Here is a 24,879-nt window from a genome sequence, read left to right on the forward strand (position 1 = left end):
AAAGACAAACTGAATTTAAAAATGGACAAAGGTTCTGAATACATATTTCTCCAAAGATACACAAATGTCCAATAAGCACATGAAAAGATAGTCACTAGTCATTAGGGAAATGTAAATTAAAACCACAGTGAGATACCACTGCACACCCACTAGGATGGCTATAATCAAAAAGACAGTTAATAAGCTTTAGAGAGGATGTAGAGAAATTGGAACCCTCACACACTGCTGATGGAAATGTAAAATGACGCACACTGGAAAACAGTCTGGCAGTTCCTCAAAACATTAAACCTATTCCATTCCTAGGTACATACCCAAGAAAAATGAAAATGTGTATCTATGAAAAAACTTGTATATGAATGTTCTTAGCAGCATTATTCAAAACAGCCAAAGGGCAGAAAAAGCCCAACTGGCCATCAACTGATAATGGATAAATAAAATGTGTTACATCCACACAATGGAATATTATTCAGCCATAAAAAGGAATAAAAGTACTGATACATGCTACAGCATGGATGAATCTTGAAAACATGCTAAGTGAAAGAATCCGGTCACGAAAGACCACATGTTGAATGATTTCATTTACATGAAATGTCGAGAATGGTCAAGTCTACAGAGAGCGCTTAAGTAATTAGTGGTTGCCAGGGGCTGGGGGTGGAGTGACTGGGGAGTGACAGCTAATGGGTATGGGCTTTCTTTTTGAGGTGATGAAAATGTTCTGGAATTGGTTTGTGGCGATGGCTGCACAGCTGTGTGAATATAATAAAACCCATTTAATTGTAAAAAAGAAAAGAGAGACAAAAACAAAAGTATAAATATACAGTGAAAAGTAGGTCTCCTTCACATCCACGTCCACCTGTCACTCAGCTGCCCGGTCGGGAGGCAAAGACTCACTTGAGTATCTTTCCAGAAATATTTTATGCGTTTACAAGCACCTTTATACACACATTGTCTCTCTTAAAACACACACACACACACACACACACACACACACACACACACACGGTAGGATATTATAGATACTGTTCTGCATCTCATGTTTTTGCACACTTTAGGTCAGCTTCCTTCGTGGTGGGAGGGGCAGGGCTTTGGGGCAAGGGGAGCCTGTGCAAACACAGGGTGGCCTGTTTGAAGTGCAGGATCTGCTGTGCCTGGTGCCTAGCTGGGGGGGTGGGGTGGAGTGGGAGGGCCTGGGGGCTAAGCGGGGGTGGGGTGGGGGCAGACTTTATCCTGAAAGGTACTGGAGTCCCAGAGGCTGTCAACCGGGAAGTGACGAGCTTGCTCTGGACGGGAAGGCCACGCCCCAGGAGGCAGGGAGACCTTGGCAGGTGGCAGCACAGCCCAGGAAAGAGGAAAACCTCACCAGGGATGGGGCAGGCGTGCGGTGAGAGGCCCCGAGAGCTGGGGCTGATTCCCGGGGGAATTTAAGAGGGCGAAGGAACTGGAAGATTCTGTGATCAATAACTAGAACTTCCACTTTGCCAGCCCTGCTTTATGCCATGATCTTTAAATACATACACATACACGTACCGTCTCTGCTCTGCAGGGCAGATTTTCCATTCTAAGGATGAGACACGGAGAAGCTAAAATGACTCATTCAAGGTCACCCTGGTAAAAGATGATGTCAGAACTCACATTCAGATCTGTCTAATTGCAAAATCTGGGACGTGTCTGTGTGGTGTTCTCTGCTACTCTAAGCTGTCTCCCTGGAGAGGAGGTGCCAGAGGGGCGGGTGGGCACACAGGAGAGAAGCCGGGGGGAGCAGGAAGGAGCAGTGCGTGTGTCCAGTACCCCGAGTCGGCTGCCACACCCCTAGAGGTGTCGGCCCACAGGGCAGCCCCGGATGCGAACGCCAGGAGGTGCTCGCAGCTGGGCCTCTGAGCCCTGCGTGTCCCGCGGGGCGCGACTGCTCCCAGGGCAGTGATGCCCGTCTGCTGCTTCTCAAGAGAACACTCGCTCAGAGGTTTGCCCTGGGACAGTGCCCGGCCCCGCATCCCACACATGCCCTCCCACGTCCCCAAACACCTGCGGTCTCAGGCCTGAGGATGAATGGGGGCTTGAGGGCCCCAGGGTAGTAGCGGGCAGGGTGGGATCTGAACCAGGAGCTGGAGGGGCTCCCTGAGGATCACAAGCACATGATCCCAGGACGGGACCGGGAGATGGCAAGAGGCCAGGAGAGCCGAGAGCCTGGAGCTGGGGGCACAGACTTCCCTCCAGGCACCCGCTCCACTCCTCACACTACGGCCCTCCCACCCGCTCACTCTGCTTGGCGATAATGTCCCCTGAACAGGGTGGGGTGGGGGGAAGGCTTCGTGAGATCATGGAAATGGTGATTGGTAGAGGCAAAATGCTACGCAAATAATTATTGGCAAAGCAAGCAGCGGCACAGTCTGAAGATTTGGGAGAAGTGGGACGTGGAATAATCCACATTCAAGCAACAGAACTTCCCTGGGCTATCATCAGTGTCCCCGTGCTCCCCCGCCCCAAGTCACGCACACAGGTTCACAGTCCTTCTTTCGACCATCTGGTCCTTGGTGTCAGTTTCATTTAAGGAATTACTGCATTAAATTGATGGAGCATTAGTAAAACCTAATTAACATCCAGATTGAGTTTTTCCAAGGGGAGGGAGATCTGCAGAAAATAAAATACCCTAATAATTTAAATTCCACAGTATTCAAATAAATACTATATGACTGAACGTTACAAGCTGGATAATTTTAGTCCAGGAAAAAAGCTATTAGAGTCACGCTATTCTCACAGACAAATACTACTTCTAATCCTCATTCGAATCTGTTGCCCTCAATTCTTCACATTTATTATATGAGGAAACAGGCACTGAGAGAGATCAGCTGACTTGGTGAAGGTCAAGGTCACTGGCAAGTCAGGCCTCAAACCTAGGCCTTATAACTCTAGGTCCAGTGCTTTTAACCTTCATATCACAACTGCCTCCTGGTATCACATGATTTCCTGAATGGGGCTGGGAATGTAAACACACAGAATTGAGCCTTTTTTTAATCAATAGAGATTGCTTTTGATTTATACACCAGGGGTGTTAACTCTCCATCTATCCATCCATTCAACCAGCCATTCATCCAGACACCAATCCACCTCCCTGCCCATCCATCTACTTGTCCAGTCATCCATCCATCCATCCATTCAACCATCCATCCATCCATCCATCCAACCAGCCATTCACCCCGATCCATCCGCCTACCCCTACCCAACCATCTACATGCCCATCCATTCATCCATCCATCCATCTACCTGCGCACCCATCTACGTGCCTGCCCATCCCTCCATCCAGCCATTCATCCACCCATTCCTAACCATCCATCGTTTCCGGAGGGCCTACTATGCGCCAAGCACTGTGCCATGTGGGGATACACATCCTGCTCAACTGTTAAGCTCCATGAAAGCCGCATCTGAGTTAATTACCTAAAACCACATATTAGGGTCTAGCTCGGGTCTAGTCTGGCACACAGTAGATGTTCAGTAAACACTCACTGAATGAAAGAATGAATGAGTAGACCCTGTCCTCCAGAAGCTCATGGTCTGGGAGAATGACATAATTCAGCATGACCAGGGTCACAGCCTGGCCACAAACAGAGCAGTGGAACAGTCCAGGAGTGTGTGGTGGCCCTTGCCGAAGTGACCCCCACCCAGCTGGCTACAAGATCACTTTGGTGGCTCCATCAGTGTGGGATCCCTGATACAGACCCTCTTTCCCGAGCTGTCAGGGAATGTAAGTACAATTGGGCAAGTCCTGGGGCTCCTCTGGGCACTGGCACCAGTCCCCCTGTCACGTGGGACCTCGAATTAATTACCTGTGACCCTCTGATCTCTAGAGCCTCAGGTTCTGAGTCAGCTTTGCCAACGTATCTTTTTACTAATTTATTCTAGGGCTCTCTGAGCTCCCTTTTCTGCATTTCAACTCAGCTCATTTCAACAAACATTTCCCAGGCACCTACTGGGCGCCAGGCCCTGGGAGAGCAGCCCGGAGCCCTCCGTGGCCTTGTTCCGGAGCAGGGTCTGCCGTTGGACCCTCAGGGAGCACCACGTCCAAGGGCACTTGACGCGGGTCCTGCGGCAGAGAAGCCAAGGAAGGCCGGGGGGGGCCTGCCGCGCGCGGCTGTGCGCTGTAAACATCCACGAACTCTGCCGACGGTTACCGAGAGGATGTTAAAAATAATTATCTGCTGAAAATATTAGATTTGCTCTGGATTGTTCATTACATACAATGGCTTAATAGGACTTTTATTGAAGAGCTGCAGGGCTCTGGGCCGAAATCAATTTGCCGTACCCTCGGAATCTTCATGTACGCTGTTGGCTTCCCCGGCGCGGAGCAATTTGTAATAGCTTTGGCGGGCTGTTGTTTTCAAAGCTCCGGCTCCATCACAAGCATTTATTTCTGACCACAAAATTACATTTATTCAACAGAAAGCAGCTCCAGGTCTTTAAGAGGTTAACTTCTGGAGTGCTTGGCTGCGGTCCAGCCGCGGCCCAGGCGCGGCGGGCGCGGTGGCGCAGGCGGCGGCGGCGGACGCAGCACCGGGCGGGCGGCCGTGATGAATGGGCTGCTGAGCGCACCCCCTCCACGTGCGCTCGGCTCGCTCACCGGCTTCCATAGATCACGGGCTTAGCCTCAACGTATCTGACTGAAATTGAATTTGGCTTCTCTCTCAACCGTTCATTTCCTATGTTATGCAAGGTTATATCCTTTTCTGCATGAGCAGAACCAAACCAGCTGCAGCTTTGCAGGAGAAAATGTGTTTTCAATTAGGAAGCTGGCCTGAATATTGAACCACAGCCCTACTGCTCCCCTAATTGAGCCATCATGGAGAGGGCCTACAGGAAGACGCTGCAGTCACCAGGCCGCTGGGTTTCGGAGGAGGAGAATTAAAACACACGGTCGTCGTCACTGCCACGACCGTCACCACTGCCACGACCGTCACCACTGCCACCACAGTCACCCTGACTACCAGGTGTGTAAAAAGGCCCAAGAGTCTGAAGATGGCCGTGTTGGCTGAGAAGGAAGTTCCCCTGGAAACGGGTCAGGACGGCAGCCTCCCCTGACCTCCAGCCAGAGCCTGCCGTGTCCTCAGGGTGCCTGGCCCGCCCTGTGCTCACCTGTCAAATGAACTTATTTACAAAACAGAAACAGACTCACAGACTTAGAGAACAAACTTACGGTTACCGGGGGGAAGGACAGATTGGGAGTTTGGGACTGACATGTACACACTGCTATATTTAAAATAGATAACCAGCAAGGACCTACTGTATAGCACAGGGAACTCTGCTCAGTATTCTGTAATAGCTTAAATGGGAAAAGAATTTGAAAAAGAATAGATACATGTATAACTGAATCACTTTGCTGTACATCTGAAACTAAGACAACATTGTTTTGTTTTGTTTTGTGAATAAATTTTATTTATTTTATTTTTGGCTGCGTTGGGTCTTCGTTGGTGTGTGCGGGTTTTCTCTAGTTGTGGTGAGCAGGGGCTACTCTTCGTTGTGGTGCGCGGGCTTCTCATTGTGGTGGCTTCTCTTGTCGCGGAGCACGGGCTCTAGGTGTGCGGGCTTCAGTAGTTGTGGAGCATGGGCTCAGTAGTTGTGGCTCGCGGGCTCTAGAGCACAGGCTCAGTAGTTGTGGCGCACGGGCTTAGTTGCTCCGCGGCATGTGGGATCTTCCCAGACCAGGGCTCGAACCCATGTCCCCTGCATTGGCAGGCGGATTCCTAACCACTGCACCACCAGGGAAGTCCTAAGACAACACTGTTAATCAACTATACTCCAATATAAAATAAAAATTAAAAAAAGGGGGGACACTGGGCTCAAACTGGCAGGTGCCTTTGAGGCCCCAGGGAGGGGAGGCCACCTTATTTTTCTTGTGGGTCACTAGGAACCTGGTGCAGAGCCTCAAACACAGGACTCGGTGAGTCCTTGCTAATGAGGAGAAGGTAAGAGGGAGGAAACTTCAGCTGAGAATACCTCCCTCACCCAGCTCGGTCAGGCAAAGAGGGAGATACAGTCGGGGAGAAGATGCAGGCCCTTGAAAGGAAAAAGTTAGCAGCAGGCTGAGATGGTCTGCAAAAGGAACGAAGGAGGCAGACTTGTAGCTCGGTCTTAACGGATGGAAATGATTTTTATAGGTGAGGAAGAGCAAAAGGTTATAATAACGGAGGCTGTGACTTTAGGAAAAGGGCAGAGGCAGGAAACCACAAGGCATGTTCGGTGACGGTAAATAGACCAGCCTGGCCGGAGCAGAAGCCAAGGACATGACGCCTGGAAATACATTTTAAAGAGAAATCACGGAGCTCCTGACACAGGGGTCAAGGGTGCTTGAGCGGGCGCTGAGACCCAGAACTTGACCTAGAGGAACTGCCCTTGGGGGGAGCCTAGCCCGTGGGTCCTACAATCAGCCACGCATGAGAATCAGTGGGGACTTTGCAAAAGGACAGATTCTTAGGTCCCCTCCCCAGTCTGCTGAGTCAGAACCTTGGAGGGAGGAGCTCGGGGAGCTGTATTTCTGGAAACATGTGGGTGATACTCAGGCAGCCGGCTGGGCTATCCGGGGACCAGCTTTGGGACCCACCTGTCTGGTCCAATTTTCTCGACTACCAGCCTGCCCACAACACTTAATGTGGTACTTGCTAAGTACAGGTATGATGGGGACATAAGTGCGTGTGTGTGTGCATGTGTAACACACACACTCCCTATCATCTAGATTTCAGAAGCATAAGGCTTAGTATAGGGCTAAACTGTGTTCCAGTAACTAGAAAATAAAGACAACGTCTCCAGGCTCAAAAATCACAAGACAGATACAAACGAAGCCCCACGAGAGATGAGGAGGGGAAGGGTCTGTTTCTGGCGAGGGTATTCTGAGATGACTCGGAGGCTCCAAAGTTTGGGTTGGGCCTTGAAGACAGGGTAGAAGCTGAAAACATCCCTGACAGGTGGTCCCCTGGCCTTTGTCTGAACACTCCCAGTAACGGGAAACTCGCTACCTTGAATGACCGCTCCTTCAAGGAACAGATATAATTGCTGGAAAACGTCCCCTCTTCTGTTCTGCTGCTGATAGTCAACCCACGTACCAGGCCACTGAGTCACACGGGACTTCAGAGCCACGGGGCTCCCTGCCGACGCCCTCGCTCACCCACTCACTTTACAGATGCGCAAAGTCAGACAGAAAGAGGCCCAAGAGCCGCCCGAGTTCACAGCAGACGGAGCGGCAGCGCCCGGGCCAGCGCCCAGCGCCTCTAACCCCCTGCGAAATGTTCTTGGGAGTAAAGCACTCGGACCTCCTGGCTTTATTTAGCCATGGACTTTAGATCTGAACGCATAAATATGTGACAGGACAACAGACCCAGGCCACAGGGCACCCTGGAAACTCAGTCACTTTTAACTAATTCATGGACTATTTACCCAACTCAATCCATTTCATCTATTTTTTTATTAGATCTATCAGACGGACCTGCAAGCGTGCACGGTCCTTTGCTTTACACCGCACTCAGGCGTCTTTGGACGAGAGCCTTTCAAGGCAGTTTCCCATCTTGTGGCCCGTGAGACCCCCGCCCACCCGTCCCCCGCTGGCTGCTCTGGCCTGGCTTCCTCGCTCCCTCGGCCCAGCCCCCCCCACACCCCTGGCCTCCTTTCCGGTCCCCACTCCTCCCGAGCACTGCCCCTCCTCGGGGCCTTGGCACCTCCCCGCTCTGCCCGACACTCTCCCAGCTCCGTGCTCGGCTGGTCCTTCTCATCACGCAGGTCTCCCCCCAACGTCACCTCCCACGAGGACCGTCTCTGGAGGAGCCGCCCCGCCCCTCCTGCACGTCTCCGTTCCTATCACTTCCCTCACAGCACTGTCACCATCTGACATCACTCCTGTGTCCCCTCACTAGGACACAGGCGCCTGTCAACTGTATCCACGGCTGCGTCCTCAGCTCCTATTTGGCCCAGAGCTGCACACAGTCGGCTCTCGGGGGTTTTACTGAATGAAGAAATGAACAGGGAGAGGAAAACCCAGCATCAGAGCCCATGTGGGGTTTCACACGGCCAGACTGAGGCTCTGAATACCATTGGTGCTATGTATACAGTGGACCTTCAGTATAAAGGAAAGTCCCAAATGATGGCTTGGTCCCTCCCGTGGGCCATGTCAGCAGGTGACACTGTGACATCAGTTAACACGCACCCCACTCCTCCAAGGGGCACAGGCTGGGTTGCACCAAAGGGTCTGCACACAGTTATGGATATGTGTGTCCACGGGGACCAGGCATGTAGCACCAGATCTGACACAGGAGGGGCTGGTTGGAAGGGGAGGGAGCCTGAAGTTGTGTTTGCCGAGCGCTTTACACTAAATGAACATCAACTGTCCTTATCAAAGACCAGGGAGTTGACTGAGAGGACGGAGGGGCAGAGGGCGCCACCTCCCCACTCCCCAAGCACCATCACTGGAGAACACGGTCTGGGAGGCCAAACAGCCCAGGCCCGCCGTTATCACGCATGTGACGATGGGTGCCTTACTTCCCTGCTCTGGGCTTAGTCTCCTCATCTGCGAAATGAGGATGCTGCTTCCACCCACGCAGCCAATGGGCACCTGCCGCATGCTCCCTGGGGCCAGGTCTAGGTGTAGAGCGGAGGCCAACACAGACGGAAAATCTAGAGAGTGGCGGACGTGAAAACTCACATGCACAGCAGAAGGCACTCTGAACGGAACAACTTGCTACAAGAGAAATAAAGGGGCCTCAGTTTGGACTGACCGTCAGAGGACACCTCTGTGAGGGGCGACACCTGAGGCGAGCCCTACAGGATGAGTAGGAGAGGGCCGGTCGGGGGGTTGGGGGAACAGCTGGAGCTGGGAGGTAGGCAGCGGCCAGGCCAGGGCACCCCGAAGGCCCAGGGCACTGGGGAGGCCCTGGAAGCAAGGAAGGACCCAATCCTTGCTGATGCATAGAGGAGTGGGTGGTAGGGTGGGTAAGAGCGGGAACAGAGACCAGTTAGGGAACTCCTGGTCTCGGTGACACACGACACGGCACTGGACAAGCATGTGGGAGACGGCGATGGTGCACTTTGGAGGTGGGATGGAGGAGGTGGGGGCATGGGAGAGAGGAGGCGTCCTGGATTTCCAGCTGAGGCGGCCAGGCCACCTGGGGCGTTATGCCCAAGAAGGTAAGGGTCGGAGGAGGAGGGAATTTCAGCAGGCATGGAAGCCAGAGAAGGGGAGGTGGGTTGTGGGTTAAGAAGTCTTACCTGCGGAAAACGGCGAGGACATGTCACACAGGCATTCTCGAAGGAGCTGGGACTCCAAAGAGAAGACCAAGTTAGAGAGAGAAACCTGAGTTTTCCGCAGGCAGATCCTGAGAGATGATACAGCAAAGAAGGCCGTTCTTCAGAGGTCTGAAGGGAAAAGGAGGAACAGCCCAAGGAGACTAAAACTCAACAGGCAGAGAAGTGAACAGAAACCTCATCGGGCACAGCATCACGGGATGTCAAAAGAAGAGGTTATCAACAGAGGGTCAGGTGGGCTGAATGTCACTGGGGTTAAGAGAGCTGAGGACTTAAAGGGTCAAGGAAGAGCGGGGTGGATGCCAGACAGGGGTGGGTATATGCACAGGATGGACGGCTCTTTGGAGAAGCTTGGCCAAAAGGCTGGGGGAGAAAGGAGTCTGTCTCCCTCCCTACCTCACGAGATGGCACATGCTACCACTTGTAGGAATGCTGCTAAGAACACTCCAGAAACTAGCAGAGACTGAAGACACAGGAGGGGGTCCCTGCAGGACTGTGGTTCCTGAGAAAGCAGGAGCTGGGCTCCAAGCCCCGGGGTGGTGGTGGGGGAACCAGTGTTTGAGGAAGGGGCACGTCCTCCCACAGTGGGAGCCAACAGGAGAGATGGATACAGCTTTGGAGATCCGCTGGCAGGAAGGTCAAAGCAGCGGCTCCTTTCCGGGATGGCGAAGACCGGGAAGCACATGCCTGAAAAGCACTGAGCACAGCGCTTGCTAACTGTCCCACAAATGCCATTTTGAACAGCTTCACAAATGTGCTTTATCACAGAAGAAAAATGCAAAGAGATGGGAGAAAATAATACTCAGCTTCTGACATGCGAAAATAGAATTATGTAGCTACTGCCTTGTAAGCACGATTCTCTCTTTTGGAAAGAAGTAGTTCATACTTACAAAAGAGTACATAAATTACAAATAACGAAATGAACACCTGTGAGTGACAACATTCCCATGACCTTTGAAACCACCTTTGAGCCTATATGCGGCAACCTCTGTTCTGGATTTCCTGTTTAACCTTTCCGTTATGGTTCTATTATATAATAATACAAATGTATCCTTAAACAGTATCAGCTCAGTATTGCACCATTTTGCATTTCATTCACTTTCCCCTGCTGTGTTGTACTCCACCGTATGACTACATCATTCTTTACTTATTCTTCCTACTGCTGATGGAAAGCGGGTTGTTTCCACTTGTTTACCATTTGCAAACATTCCTGACCTTGTTTCCTGGGGCCCATGTTTAAGTTTATTTAGGGTGTATGTCTGGGAGTGGAAATGCTCTGTCAAAGTACAGGTACTTCTTCAGCTGGAGAATCTGATGCCAGACAGGTTTTCAAAAAGGTTGCACCTGTTTATGCTCTTATCTTGACTTTTGAATTTTGGCCAGCCTGGTAGATATGCATAAGGTGCATTTAGATGATTTTAATTTGCGTTTCCTTGATTATATGGTTGAGCATCTCTTCATATGTGTACTGACCATTCTGATTTTCTCTTCTGAGAATGCTGTTCATGGTTTTGCCCATTTTCCTATTGGGATGTTTGTTTTTTTCTTATTAATAGGTAAAAGTTAAAAAAAAAATTTCCTGAATACTAATCCTTTGTCGGCTATGTGTGTGGCAACTACCTCCTCCCAGTTTGTGAGCTGTGGCCAAGGATACCCCATGTATGATGGGTTCACAGTATGGCCCAAGGGGGCAACATTCACATCAGGGGCATTTGATCTTTATTATGAAAAATGTTCAGATAGGTTTGAATCTTTATTATGATAAGTTTCCAACAGATAAGGAAAATGTCTTGAGGGAGGTGGCGCCCTTTCCTAGTTCACAAAGGTGAAACTGAGCTAGCAGCACTGAGCTCACCTTTCACTTCATTTAGGCTGTTTTTCCATGAGAAAAAGAAAGCTTTTACTTTAAAATTTTAATGTAGTTGAATGTAACAATGTCTTCCTTTATGGTTTCCTGTTTAAGAAATCCTACCCAACCCAAAGTCATCATATTCTGCATTTTCTTCTAAAAGGTTTAAAGTTTTACCTTAAGTCTTTACCTGTAATTTGTGTTTGCATATGGTGTGAGGTAGGGATCTAATTTCATTTAATTCCATAAGGATAACCAATGGTCAGGAGACCGTTTATTGAAAAGTCCACCCTTTCCTCACTGATCTGCTATGCCATGTTTGCAATATATTTGGCTTCTGTATATGCACAGGTCAGTTCCTGATTTCTTTACTACGTCCCACTGGTGTATTTATCTGTCCCTGTGCCAATTACTGTAGCTTTGATAATCTGGTTGGGCAAATTCTCTCTTATTCTTATTTACTATTATCTTTGTCATTATTGACCATTTGCTCTTGAATATAAATTCTGGAATCAGCTTTTCAAGTTTCATGAAAAACACTGTTAGAATTTTGATTGAAACTACAATGACTCACTCTATCATCAATTTGGGGAAAATTGATGTCTTTAATAATACAGTAGTGGGAATTTCTTTCCTTGAATACCTTGACTTTCTCCATTTAACTCTTCTTTAATATTGTTCAATAAGAATGTTATACTTTTCTCCAGAAAGAGTTCCTATGTGTTGTCATATTTACTTCTAGGTATCCTTTATTTTATTGTTGTTATCTGCAGTGGCATCCTTTTTCAGTTTGCTATTGATGTAGAGATATGCAATTACTTTTTTATATTGATTTTGTATCTAGTAACCTTGTTAAATAATCGAGGCTCACTTGAAAAATGACAGTTTTATTTCTTCTGCTCTAATACTTGTACTTTATTTCTTTTTCTAGTCTTCCATGAAGACTAGTCTTCTAAGACTTCCAGTACAATGTTAAATAAAAGTGGCAACAGTAGGCATTTTTGTCTTGTTCCTGATTTTATAGGGAATGTTTTTAACATCACTGAATATGATGACTGATGCAGGTTTTTGATAAATACCTTTTCCCAGGTTAACAAATTTCCCCTCTATTCCTGGTTTGCTGGTAGTTTTTTTTTTTAAATCGTGAATGAATGTTGAAATTTACCAAATTCTTTTCCTGTAACTTTTGAGATTTTTCCTTTTTAATCTGAGAATGATTACTAACTTGCATTAACTAATTTTTTCTGTTAAACCACACAGCATTCTTGGGATACATGGAGCTTGATGGAGTCAATTTATTGATACCTTTTTAAAGACTTCTGCGTACCTCTTCATAAACAAGACAGACTGTTTCTTTTCTTATACTGTTCTTGTCTGGTTTTGGTATGAAGGTTACACTAGCTTCATAAAATGAGTTAGGAAGTGTTCTCTTTTTCTATTTTCTGAAGGAAAAGAAATTTTCCCAATTTGCAAAAGAAGAGAACTATCTGTTTCATGAATGATTCATAGGACTCTCCCATAAAACTGTCTAGACCTTGTGGAAATATTTCTGCAATAGTTATAAGGCTATTCAGGTTTTCTACTTCTTCTTTAATCAGCTTTGGTACATCAGAGCGTACCAGAAATTTGTCCATTTTGCCTGGGTTTTAAAATTTATTGGCATAAAATTGATTATAATATTCCCTTACTATCTTTTTAATCTCTACTGCAGCTGCAAAGTTATCCTGTTTTCCTTCCTAACCTTTTTTACCCTTGATTTAGGAAGGTGGTTTGTCTACTGTAGTAGTTTTTTCAAAGAACCAACTTTTGGGCTGTTTCTTTCTTGGGTCTTTCTTTTCTTTTTCATTCATTTAATTTATATATTATTACTGCATTTTTTATTTACTTCTTCCTCTTTTCTTTGAGCTTATTCTATCATACTTTTATAACTTTTTAAGCTGGATGCTAAGCTCATGGATTTTTAGTCGTTTATTTCCCCTCTAATATAAGCAACTAAGTTATTTCTTAAGAGGATTTTCCTCCCTGAGGACACTTGGGTTAAGTATGCAGCTCCCCTACAGCCAAGAGAAGTAGGGCCTAAGCCAACTCCTCACCCCCTCAACCTCTGTACGAGGACCCTTCTCAGGGAGAGGAGCTAGGAGCGGGGGAGGCAATTTGGAAGACTTAGCGTTTTCCTAGAGAGTCTGACTGTCACTTCACTGAAGGGACTGCCTGATTACTGGACTAAAATAAACCTTAAATTGGACTGACCCTCCCCACCTCCGCCTCGCCAATCAGCTGGCTGGGTGTAAGAGTTAAACTTGATGACTTTGCTATAACAATTATGAATAACCATTATGACTGTATGATCCCAAACCTTTCAATCAAGGACAACAAATCGTTATTTACTAGTTTCTTCTAAAGGTATTTCCTGAGCATACCTTCCAGGGTCTCTCTCACATTATGAACAACAACAGATCCTGAAGAAAGGAGAGAGGCAAAGTGCTTTAAAAACTGCCCCTGGGGGAACCTGGCTGTCCCATCATTTATCAATAACCACTTTGAGAGCCCGAATACTTTTTGCTTCTCACTTGCTACGTCGGGTGCTGGGAACACAATGGCCAATAGGACAACATACAGTGGCTGCCTTCACACATTTTACAGACGAAAGGAGAACCGAGACAAAGTGAGGTGGCTCTCAGGTATGATGACAAATGTGTCACAAGTAGCTTGGAGCACACGATGGGGGGTACCTGGCCCATCCTTTGGAGCGCAGGGAAGGTCTTCCTTGAGGAAGTGAGCCAGGTAAAGAGGAAGGAAGAGGAACGTTTCAGGAAGCAGGTCAGCCGTGCAAAGGCCTGGGGGCCAGTGAGGACGCCCAGTGCACAAGGGCCTGGCAGAGACTCAGGATAGCCATGTATGCTGGGACAGGAGGGAAGGAGTGAGCGGACCCTAGAGAGGTGAGCAGTTACTGAACCACGTGGGCCCCACAAACCACAGGCAGGAGGGTGTCTGGATTTACACCGAGGACCATGAGAAAACACCTAAGGGCGTAAATGGCACCCTGGCCCGGCTAGCGTTTCTCGTGACGTTATGACACACAATAAAGAAGTCTTCTCGCAGGAACTCTAAAGGCCTCTGTCTGTGAATTTCTCACTGTCCGAAAACTTTATTTTTATTTTGTTTTTTTTTTTCTTTTGGGGATCTCAAGTAAGGAAGAAATCTATACAAATTCTGAGGCAAAGATTACCTTTTCACTAACACAGTACTTTCTTCTAGGGGACCTCAAGCACATTGGGATGAACTCAAAGAATATATCTGATAAATAAAACTGCAGCAGCAGACACTCGAGCGATGGGTACGAGAATGAGCCTCTGGTTACTAGAGAAGGTGGCTTTTTAGAAAAACAATGGATCCCCCACCCCATCTAAGCATCAGGACACGCGGCCCCTGGTCATCCCTGCACTCGTGGTCCCCACGTGCAGTTACCCGCTGCTATGCAAGCTCAGTCTTCAGAAACGAGCAGGATTTAGTCCCCTCTGCTCACATCAGCTTATTGGAAAGCACACATTATTTAACATAAATATAGCAATTAGCAGCAGCTTGGTAGATATTAACGGTGCTATAAAAATATTTACTTTTCAAATAGCCTTAAAAAAAAAAATCAGGCAAATAGGAAGCCTAGATGTCTCACAGGCATTTTAAATTTAATATATATTTCCAGAAGTAAACCTATCACTCCGACAGAATGTGGAATAATCTACACAACTGGCTTAGATTCTTTAAAAAAAAAAAAACAAAAAAAAACCAATAACAATAACAAAGGTGAGGGGGTGGAGAGAGTGTCTATATGAAAAGAGAAATATATATATATATCCATCAAATGCAATGTAGAGCAGTTATAAAACACATTTTAGGGGTAACGGGAAATTTGATTTTGGATAGAATATCAGATATTATGAAATTCGTGTTATTTTCCCAGGTGTGATACTCGGGGTTACTGTGCAAATGCCCTTAATTTTAGGAGACGCCCATGTCGCTGAGGGTGTGGGGTGGCCGGCTAGCTGCAACTCACTTCCAAATGTTGAGCAAAGGGGTGGGGGGAGGGGAGCAAACGTGGCACAACGTTGACAGGTGAGGAGTCTGGGTAAACGGTGCTCAGCTGTTCCTTATACCAGTCTTTCTACTTTTAGGTAGGTTGGAAATTTTTCAGAAAGAATGAAAAACAAGCAAACAACAGAAACAGCACCCTGAGCTATTTCAACCAGAGAAACACTAAGCCGATGGGTCTCACAAAAGCTGCTGAACAGGTAGAAGAAGAGCTTAGATCACATGTGGGCAGGTGTAAGGTGATGGCTTTACTCAGAAGATGAGGGTTTGGAGATGTAATTCTGAGGAAAGGGCAATTCAAGTCCTTCCGAGACCTGGGCTACTGATGTCCTTCTGTGCCTTAGGGAGCCAAGCACGGGGTAGGGGGGCACTTCCTGCAGCAGGAAATTATAAACAGAGAGAGGAGCTCCGCCTGCACTGCTCTCAAATCTGCAGCCATCACCAGCCTCACTGCGGCTGCTGCCCTCACATGCAACCCTCGCCGTCCTGGAATCGCCTCTCTGGCCTCCGCCGCCTCCTTGGATCCCACACCTTCTGCTGTCACCCGCGTGCTGAAGAGTTTGCCAAATGGCAGCCCCGATCTCTCGCTGGGAGCTCGGGGGGGTGCCAGGATCCCAGCCTCTTGGCACTCCCCAACTCACCCCCTCACTTCCCCGCATCCAGCCCCTCCTCCCGGGCTCTCTGTGAGTTGGGAAGCTGCAGGAACACAAAATTTCTAAGATCCCACCGGCGTGGCTTCCTTAGAGGACTTGTAAACAGTCTTGGCTCCTTCTCCTCGCTGTCATTACTAGGTCGTCATTCCTACAGGAGCAGCTGAGAGGGAGTAATTCCCCGACACTAACATCATTTCTGGTTTTCTGAAATTCACCGAGGGTCTACACAAAGGGCAGAGAAGGAGCAGGCGTGTCACCCACCCGGACTGCCCGCGTGATCTGTGATGAACAGCATTCAGGGCACACAGGTCTCAGATGACTGGCCGCCTGCCTGCCACCTTGCCTGGCCCTTCTCTGGAAGGATCCATGAGAAAACGTTCCTTATACTGAGCCCAAACCTACTCCTCGTGGCTTCTGCCTGTGAAGTTCCTCTTTCCCCCACGGCTGTGCCTGATGGCACCAGACTGACGGAGCACATCCTTTCTGCATGGGAGACTTCGTGGCTGCAGCCCCCAGCCAGCTCAGGGGACCAGTGAGCTCGGGGAGGTCTGTGGGCTCCGAGGCTGGGGTCTGAACAAGCCCAATCCACCGTGGGAAGTGCGAGACGCCGGCCACCGCTCCCCGGATTCCTCCGCGGCTTCCGACATCCCGAATCCCGCCTCCCCGCCCACGTGGGCTTTAATCGCGGAATCGGTGGAAGCCTCACTTTGAGGAGCCCGTCACCTGCACGTGGATGGGTCGGTGCGGCCGGGGAGGCTCCCTCCGAGCAAGTACCTTCTGCCAGTGGCACTTACTTTATGAGAACAGGAAGAAAGCGTGATGAACAGAAAGGCGGCTCAGGATGCAAAAGAAACATAAATGCTTACCTCCCCTTGGAAGCTCTTCAGCAGCGGCGCTACCTGCTTGCGCAAATCCTGGGGCGAGAAGGTGGGTCAGGAAGCAGCCATGGGAGAAGAAAAGAGAAGGAAACATTCATTAAGGTCTCCTAAAAACAGCTTCGAATGCGGTGCTGGTTACCATTACATAAAGCAACCCCGGTGCCTCTCCTGTCCCCGTTCCCTCCCTCATACACGTAAATAACGCCAACTGTGCCCCATTGTTTAAATGAACTCACTTAAGGATACCACTAAGCTTTATTTTCTCTGAGTCCTGGTTATATACACCTCATTTTGAATGTGCTGTGGACTAAAGTTTTTGCTGGTGTCAGTCTAAGACAATTTGCTTAGAATACCACAGGAATATTATAAGGTAGGTTTGATTTGCTTGTATCTGAAGTGGATTTGGGTCACCATCCTGCATTTTAGCTGCTACTTTTGGGCACTATTCATGGGAGGTACATGGATTTTGAATCCATGTCTGATACAGTCACTGGAAATTTTATCCTAAGCCACCAGTACCCGTTTCAGAACCTGCGAACATTTTATCTTATTTAAAATGAAGTAATTGACTAATGCACAACATAGTGATTACAGTCAACAATACTGTATTATAAACTTCAAAGTTGCTAAGAGATTAGATCTTAACTGTTTTCAGCATAAAAGGAATACTAAGGATGTGACGTGATAAAGGTGTGAGCTAATGCTACTATGGCCATTATACTGTAATACATAAATGGCTGTACAAACCAACATGTTGTACACCTCAGACTTACACAATCTTACATGTCAACTCTATCTCAACTTTTAAAAAATAGAAAAAAAATGAAGTAACGGAGAAAATACTTCAAATACTTTGAAAGGACTCGTATAAGGCAACATCTCCTTTACTGAGAGCTGGGGCATATAAGGTATTTACTGAGCCCGGTAACCTATGTGCCAGCCCCCTATGTGCCAGACCCGGTTCAGTAAGTCTGGGCCAAGGCCTAAGCATCTACATTTTTTTGAAGCTCCGAGGCTGATGCAGACGCCCAAGTAAAACTGACTTGTGTTGGTAAAGGTGTACCAATCCAACCATAACATGGGGAGAAAGTAAAACATTATTTCAGAAAAAGAGCCCCTGTGCTGTGGGAGAACATAAAAGGAAGGATAAATTCAGGTTAAGGAGATGAAGAGCAGTGTCACAGGGGAGGCAGCATCTGAGCTGGGAAGACAGGTAGGATTTTTGTAGAGGCCAAGGAGAGGGCTCGGGGACACGAATCCTTGGCCTCTCTGCCTCTGGAACGCTGGAGCTCTCTACGCAGCCCTGGCCCTGGGCCTACTCAGGCCCTGAGCTGAGCTGTGTGTACACACGGGCTCGCTGGCGTCTGCTCTTTTGGTAACTGCCTTTTGTGTTCTTTTAGCCAAGCACCCAAATGAAAGGGGCCTCCATCCCACGCTCTGAATCCAGCTCGAGACCACAGCGCACGGCTCTGCGGCGTTAGGAAGAACGACGGCTCCAGGTATCCTGTGCTCCACTGTTCTTTGCGGTTTCCCTCTGGACTGGGGCCTGTGACATTTTGGTGCCAGGAAGCCCTTCTAAGAATCTGAGGACAGCTATCGACCTTCGCCTCTGGGAGAAAACTCTGCAAATTACTTCACTGAGGGCTTCCTAACGCCTACCTACAGACCCAGGTGAGGCTCCCTTGTTCCACCCCATGCGGTTGTATACAGTTGCCACCAGCTCTTTATGTTCAAATGTAACTTGATTAAATTAAAATATTCAGCTTCTCAGTTGCAGGAGCCACATTTCAAGTACTCAGTAGACACATGAGACTGGTGGCCATGGCACTGGAACGCAAAGACACAGGACATCTCCACCGCTGCAGAGTGACCTAACAGACAGGGCTGTACCATAAGCTCTTTGCCAAACATAATTAACCCACATTGATTTGTATTGTAACCTGTGAAAGTATTTGCTCAAGAGGAATTATAGTTTCCCCTTTGATTATACATTTTCCGATAGGTTGCGTCCTTAAAGGTGACTTCCTTGGAGAAGTCCTTTTGTTCCTCCATTGGGTCATTTTCTCTATTTTTACACCAAACTCCATGGCAAAAAAATAATCACTCTTTGCCAGCCTCTTCTTAAATAAATAAGGCTATCTGCGGTAAGCACAGTAATGGCCCCCAAAGATGTCCATGTCCTCGTCCCCAGAACCTGTGACTCTGTTAGGTTACATGGTAAAAGGGACTTGGCAGATGTGATTAGGTCAGGGACCTTGAGTTGGGGAGATGACCCTGGAGTATCCAGGTGGGCCTGATGTAATTGCAACGGTCCTGATGAGAGGGAGGAAGGGGGTGAGAGTCACAGAGGATGTGAGATGGAAGCGGAAGTCAGAACAACTGAGGGCACCAGCCAAGGCTCGCAGGCGGCCTGAGAAGCTGGAGGAGGCGAGGAGACCATTCTCCCCTGGAGCCTCTACAGGAACGCAACTCTGCCTGGTAAAACCCATTCTGGACTCTGACCTCTGGCGCTGTCAGATGACAAGTTTCTATTGTTCTCGGCCACCCAAGTCTGGTAGTTTGTTACAGCAGCAGTAGGAAACTAATACACTATCTCATTTATAACACCGAAAGGGAGAGTGAGGGGCAAGAGGCTGCCAAGGGTGAAGAGTGACGGAGGAAAGATTACAGGCTGGCCCCAGGCAGGGTCAGAAAAGCCTACGTTTCCATCAGGAGGAATAAGCCTGGCTTCTTTGGGAGAAACTCGGCCGCTGCAGGTAACTACTCAGGAGGTCTACACACAGGGAGCTCACTGTGTCCCCGGGAGGGGGTGACATGGCCTGTATTCTCTGTAGGGGGGGGATGTGAAGGTGGAAACAGCCCTCAGGACTCTGAGGGGGGTGGGCCAGTCCCCTTGCCTCCCCCAGGAAGGGACAAGCAGGCAGCATGATCGCACTGAGGTACTTTGGTCACAAACTGCAAACACAAGATGATGGATGGAGTTTGTTGTTTGATTTCCCAAAAGGCTGACTGTGAGGAAGGCGATTCGTTACTGAGGTGTCATGTACCCCCGGGGTCCACACTAACCACAGGTGGGGGGTAAAGGGCGTTAACAGTGCGTGCTCTCGCTCGAACAGGGGTGTGGCAAACCTTCCCCTCAAAAGACCACAGACTCATATTAATCTAATTTAAAAATAAGACATGAACAGGTCAAGGATGAGGACCTCTACGCAATGCTTGCCTCCCAACTGCTGGTGGGAAGCCATGGGCTTCAGGTGGTCTTTGACTTACCAGGGAGCCCTCAGGTGGTCTGGGAGCCATGGGCGTGCGCTGAGGGCCTGCCTTGCTCCATGTGACGGCTGGTAGCACCTGATGGCCCTCGGGCTCTTGAAAGGGGGACCCCTAAGGCCTCCAACACACCTGAATTGGATACTGCAGAGCCGGAAGCAGCCAGGCTCTGAGGTCAGGCATGGCATACGCTTCCTGTCTCCTCTCACTCCGAGTCTGTGAAGGGGGCTGTACTCAGAGTCACGAGTGTACCCTCCTCCTTCCAGACTGGGGGTTGCTTGAGGGCAGGGGATGGGTTTTGGTCACATCCCCCCCCCCCCCAACTCCAGCATCCAACGCGGGGCTGGGGGATATTTTGCTGAGGAAACCTAGGCCCGAGGGGCCTTAAATCCAGAAGGGTGGCCTACGGAAGCCGGTTATAATCCACGCCAGGGCCCTTGTCCCAGAGAGGCCCCCCCCCACAGCCTGCTCCCCACAGCGCACAGCAGCGAGGGCTGCGGGGCGGCCCTGGGTGGGGTGCACAAGGCCCCCTCTGAGGCCACGGACCAGTCAGCAGAAAGACCTCTGTTGCCTCTGCCTAGAACGGGCTGGTCACACAGAGGGGGAACTCAGAGGGCATGGAATGGGTGCATGAGCAAATAAATTAAAGAACAAACAATCTCTCAAAGTGTGTTAAGAACCGGGCAAGAGAGAGACTGCCCCGCCTGGATGTGAGCCCTCGAGGCTGGGGTCCATCTCCCAGGCCAGCGCTGCCGGCACAAAGGAGTGCCAGCCACCTGTGTGACGGACAACGTTCAACAGCTCCCTTTGAAATGCAAAAAGAAACAGAGGAAATCAATTTTAGTTTCACTTCACCCAATATATCCAAAATATTGTCATTTCCGATGTAACCAATATAAAAATTATTAACGAGATAGTGTGCATTCTTTGTTGGTATTAAGTCTGTGAAACCGGGGGCGCTTCCCCCCACCTCTCCGTTTGGACTGGCTGCATGTCGAGTGGCCCCTCGTAGCCGCACACGGCCCGTGGCCACCACGTCGGGCAGCCCGGGGCTAAGCGATGTGCTCACGGATCTGGGCTCTCCTGGGGGAGACGGTTAAGGCTGGCGAGCCCCCCACCCCCCGATGGCCAGAGGGAGCGGTGAAAGAGCCAGAATCAGGAGAACGAGGAGAGTCGGGGGAACACAAGGTCAAAAGGAGGCAGCTTCAGGAGGGAAAAGGTACTGGTGTCAAATGTCGCCACAGACGCCGGGCCTGGGAACACCGTTGGGTCGAACATCCAGGAAGCGCTGAGCGCAGCTGAGTAGAGTCGGGGGCTGGAAACCAACGTGTGAGGGGCTGAGGAAGAGGCTGCAGTGAGTGTGAGGAGGAGGAAGAAGCGAGACAGGGTTGGGGAGCCCCACGGGGAAGGGGGTCGCGGGCGGAAGATAATGACAGTTCCCACTTGGCGAGTGTCTAAGTGAGGGAGGGGCTTCAGATACAGGATGTTCATTTGCTTTTCACTGTAACTCTGCCAACCGAAGGGACTGGTACCCACACGTCACACACAGGGATGCCTGAGGCTCTGAAAGGGAAGGAGATTTGTCCAAGGTCGCACAGCGGGAAGAGTCAGGATGTGAACCCAGAGCTCTCTCCAAGGCACACGCCACACGGCGGTTTTGTAAAGGAATCCATCACCTCGGACACCAGCACTGTGGGGGGCACACACGGACCACTCAAAAGGCTTGTAATGGGCCCAAGCTCGGAGGGGAAATGGCGAAGCTGGATGGGGTCATGGAATGTGAGAGCTGGTAGGGCCAAGGCATTTGAGACCCTGCGAAGAGAAGAGGAGGGAGAGCCGGAGTGGAGGTGCAGCCTTGGGGGCAGGCACCCGGGAGCCCTGGCGCTCAGCCCACAGAAGAGCGCCTCTGGTTTTTATTGCCTGGTGGCGCAGTGGTTGAGAATCTGCCTGCCAATGCAGGGGACACGGGTTCGAGCCCTGGTCTGGGAAGATCCCACATGCCGCGGAGCAACTAGGCCCGTGAGCCACAACTACTGAGCCTGCGTGTCTGGAGCCTGTGCTCCGCAACAAGAGAGGCCGCGATAGTGAGAGGCCCGCGCACCGCGATGAAGAGTGGCCCCCGCTCGCCGCAACTAGAGAAAGCCCTCGCACAGAAACGAAGACCCAACACAGCCAAAAATATAAATAAATTAATTAATTAATTAAAAGAGCGCCTCTTACTCGGCTCGCCCCGGGTCCACCCCAAGCCCTGCCAGACTGCACAGGGCCAGCCTCATGAGAGCACCAGCTTTGAGAAGTTCAGCAGATGGCAAAAGTATTTCTAGAGCGCTCCAGGGTGGTGGAAGAGCCACGCCTCTCATAATGGTAGTAAATAAAGTAAACTGGCCTCCGCTGCCCCTGGTCTTAACCAGCGGGCAAAAAATCGTGTCTTTGGGCATAATCGCGTCTCACGGCAGACCTGCTAAAATAACCTCTTAAGATGTTAAAGCTGGATGTGTTTGTTTGTACTCAAGCACACACATCTATCTGAAGACAGCTGGAGGGAAAAAAGGCCCTAAATATTCACACCCATACACACACAAAGTGATGTACTTGGAGTCACCAGCTAAAAAAATCTCTCATTCCCATTTTATTTTGGGCACCCTGAGAAATTCCTTATCTAATGCTGCTACCTCCAAATATTACCTGGTTTAGTACCAAACTAAGAACCCAGAACCAAGGATGCTGACTTCTGACCCGTGGACCGCTCCGTCATTGGTTAGTGAGGACATGACATGCTGCATTGTCCTTTTTTATTAATTAATTAATTAATTAATTAATTAATTAATGGCTGCGTTGGGTCTTTGTTGCTGCGCGGGCTTCTCATTGTGGTGGCTTCTCTTGTTGCAGAGCACGGGCCTCTAGGCGTGCAGGCTTCGGTAGTTGTGGCTCACGGGCTCAGTAGTTGTGGCACATGGGCTTAGTTGCTCCGCAGCATGTGGGATCTTCCTGGACCAGGGCTCGAACCCGTGTCCCCTGCATTAGCAGGTGGATTCTTAACCACTGTGCCACCAGAGACGTCCCTGCATTGTCCTTTTAGAACAGAGTGCCCTTTGCTCTCTGGACAGCACCAAAAACTACAGCTGTTACCACTCCCAGTCATCGCAGGGGACCACGTGCTCTTCTGTGCAACTGCAAACTGAAGAAAACGGGGTCCACACCAGTCAAAACCCCACTGGCGGGACTCCCCTGGTGGTGCAGTGGTTAAGAATCCGCCAGCCATTGCAGGGGACATGGGTTCGAGCCCTGGTCCGGGAAGATCCCACATGCCGCGGAGCAGCTAAGCCCCTGAGCCACAGCTACGGAGTCTATGCTCTAGAGCCCGCGAGCCACAACTACTGAAGCCCGCACGCCTAGAGCCCATGCTCCACAGTAAGAGAAGCAATCGCAATGAGAAGCCCGCGCACCACAACAAAGAGTAGCCCCCAGTTGCCGCAACTAGAGAAAGCCCGCGCGCAGCAACAAAGACCCAACGCAGCCAAAAATAAAAGAATTAATAAATTTAAAAAAACAAACAAAAAACCCACTGGCGTGAATGAGAATTAGGAAATTAACACAAGGTCAAGAAACTTAAATTTAGGGTTACCACACTTAATTCAGCAACAGGTTTTTCAGTGCTGTTTCAAATTTTCTTCAATTCTGTATCATTTACTGAGCAGAAAGCAGCAAACATCTTAACACGTAGAGAGCGATGCCCTTGAGATTATTAATATCGGATGCCTGTTGGCAAAACCAGAGTACTGCATTGCGACCTTCTCTCCCTGGAGCACGTGGCAAATAATAAGCGATGTTTATCGAGAGGTGCTTCTATGTGAAAAGCATTTTCATTAGTCTCCAAACCACTGATTCACAACTCATTTTTTAGGTCAGAAAACTGAACAGTAAAATGCTATTGAGGAATTTTCTATCTAATGACTACTGCCGGAGAAACCATTCTGATTTAAAAGCAAAACAGAAATAAAATTATGAAATCACCACGCAGTATTCACTCACACCTGTGAGGTGCCAGCGAGAAACACAAGACACACAGTCTCTGAACCCAGATGGTCTGAATCTTTGACTCTCTGCCCATTTTGAGCACTTGGGTGGTCTCTGGAAGGCTCTGTTCCCTCTTTGGGACCTGGCACTCTCAATACCCATGACACTTCTCCCATCCACACTGACACATGATGCCAGGGCCAGCATCACAGAATCTCATACCGTGGATTCAAATCTGGTGGCCACCCGGGCCCACCTCTGAGTCTTGGAAAGAACGGTGCCCAGGACATGGCTGTTTAGGTTTGGAAGGACAAGCAGATGAAGGGCAATAGCCAGGCCACACGTGTCAACAAGAAGAGGCTATGAATTACAAATGCATCTTCCGGGAATTCCCTGGTGGTCCAGTGGTTAGGACTTGGCGCTCTCACTGCACGGGCCCAGGTTCAATCCCTGGTGGGGGACAAGCTGCATGGCTCGGGTGGGGGGAAAAATGCGTCTTCCAAGTCATAAAATGATCTCTATTTCCAGAAGATTCTAAAGTCCAGATTTCCCGACATGTTTTACTCAGTTTTACAATGCCCTTTTCCCTTTCCCTTTTGCTTCTCTGTAACTCACGTGTGTTTCTCTGGAATGACTCTGCCTACATTGAAGACTCCGACCGTCTGACTGCGTCTCGGTGGCACCTTGTCCTCTGTGGCACAGACCAGGAGTGAGGCCCTGTTTTCTTCGGTGACAACAGGGTCTCCCCAAGAGCACTGGGGGCAGCATGGAGGGTACCTGTTAAAGGCTCTCCTTTGTGACTCCCGCAGGGCTGCCAGCACCCCCGCCCCGGTGCGGGTGCAGCAGCCGT

At 49.4% G+C, this 24,879-nt stretch overlaps 1 protein-coding gene across 16 annotated transcripts in view; it reads right to left on the minus strand.

Annotated features, from left to right (window-relative positions):
- CUX1 (cut like homeobox 1) overlaps positions 1–24,879 on the minus strand; it is a 371,169-nt gene that overhangs the window by 180,427 nt on the left and 165,863 nt on the right. For all 16 annotated transcript variants that reach the window (XM_082431223.1, XM_082431222.1, XM_082431221.1 and 13 more), the window contains exon 3: positions 16,734–16,781. In XM_082431223.1, the coding sequence (XP_082287349.1) occupies positions 16,734–16,781 (48 nt within the window). The remainder of the gene's footprint in view (positions 1–16,733; positions 16,782–24,879) is intronic.

The sequence above is a fragment of the Balaenoptera physalus genome (genome assembly GCF_965194825.1).
Source record: "Balaenoptera physalus genome assembly, chromosome: 16".
NCBI lineage: Eukaryota > Metazoa > Chordata > Mammalia > Artiodactyla > Balaenopteridae > Balaenoptera > Balaenoptera physalus.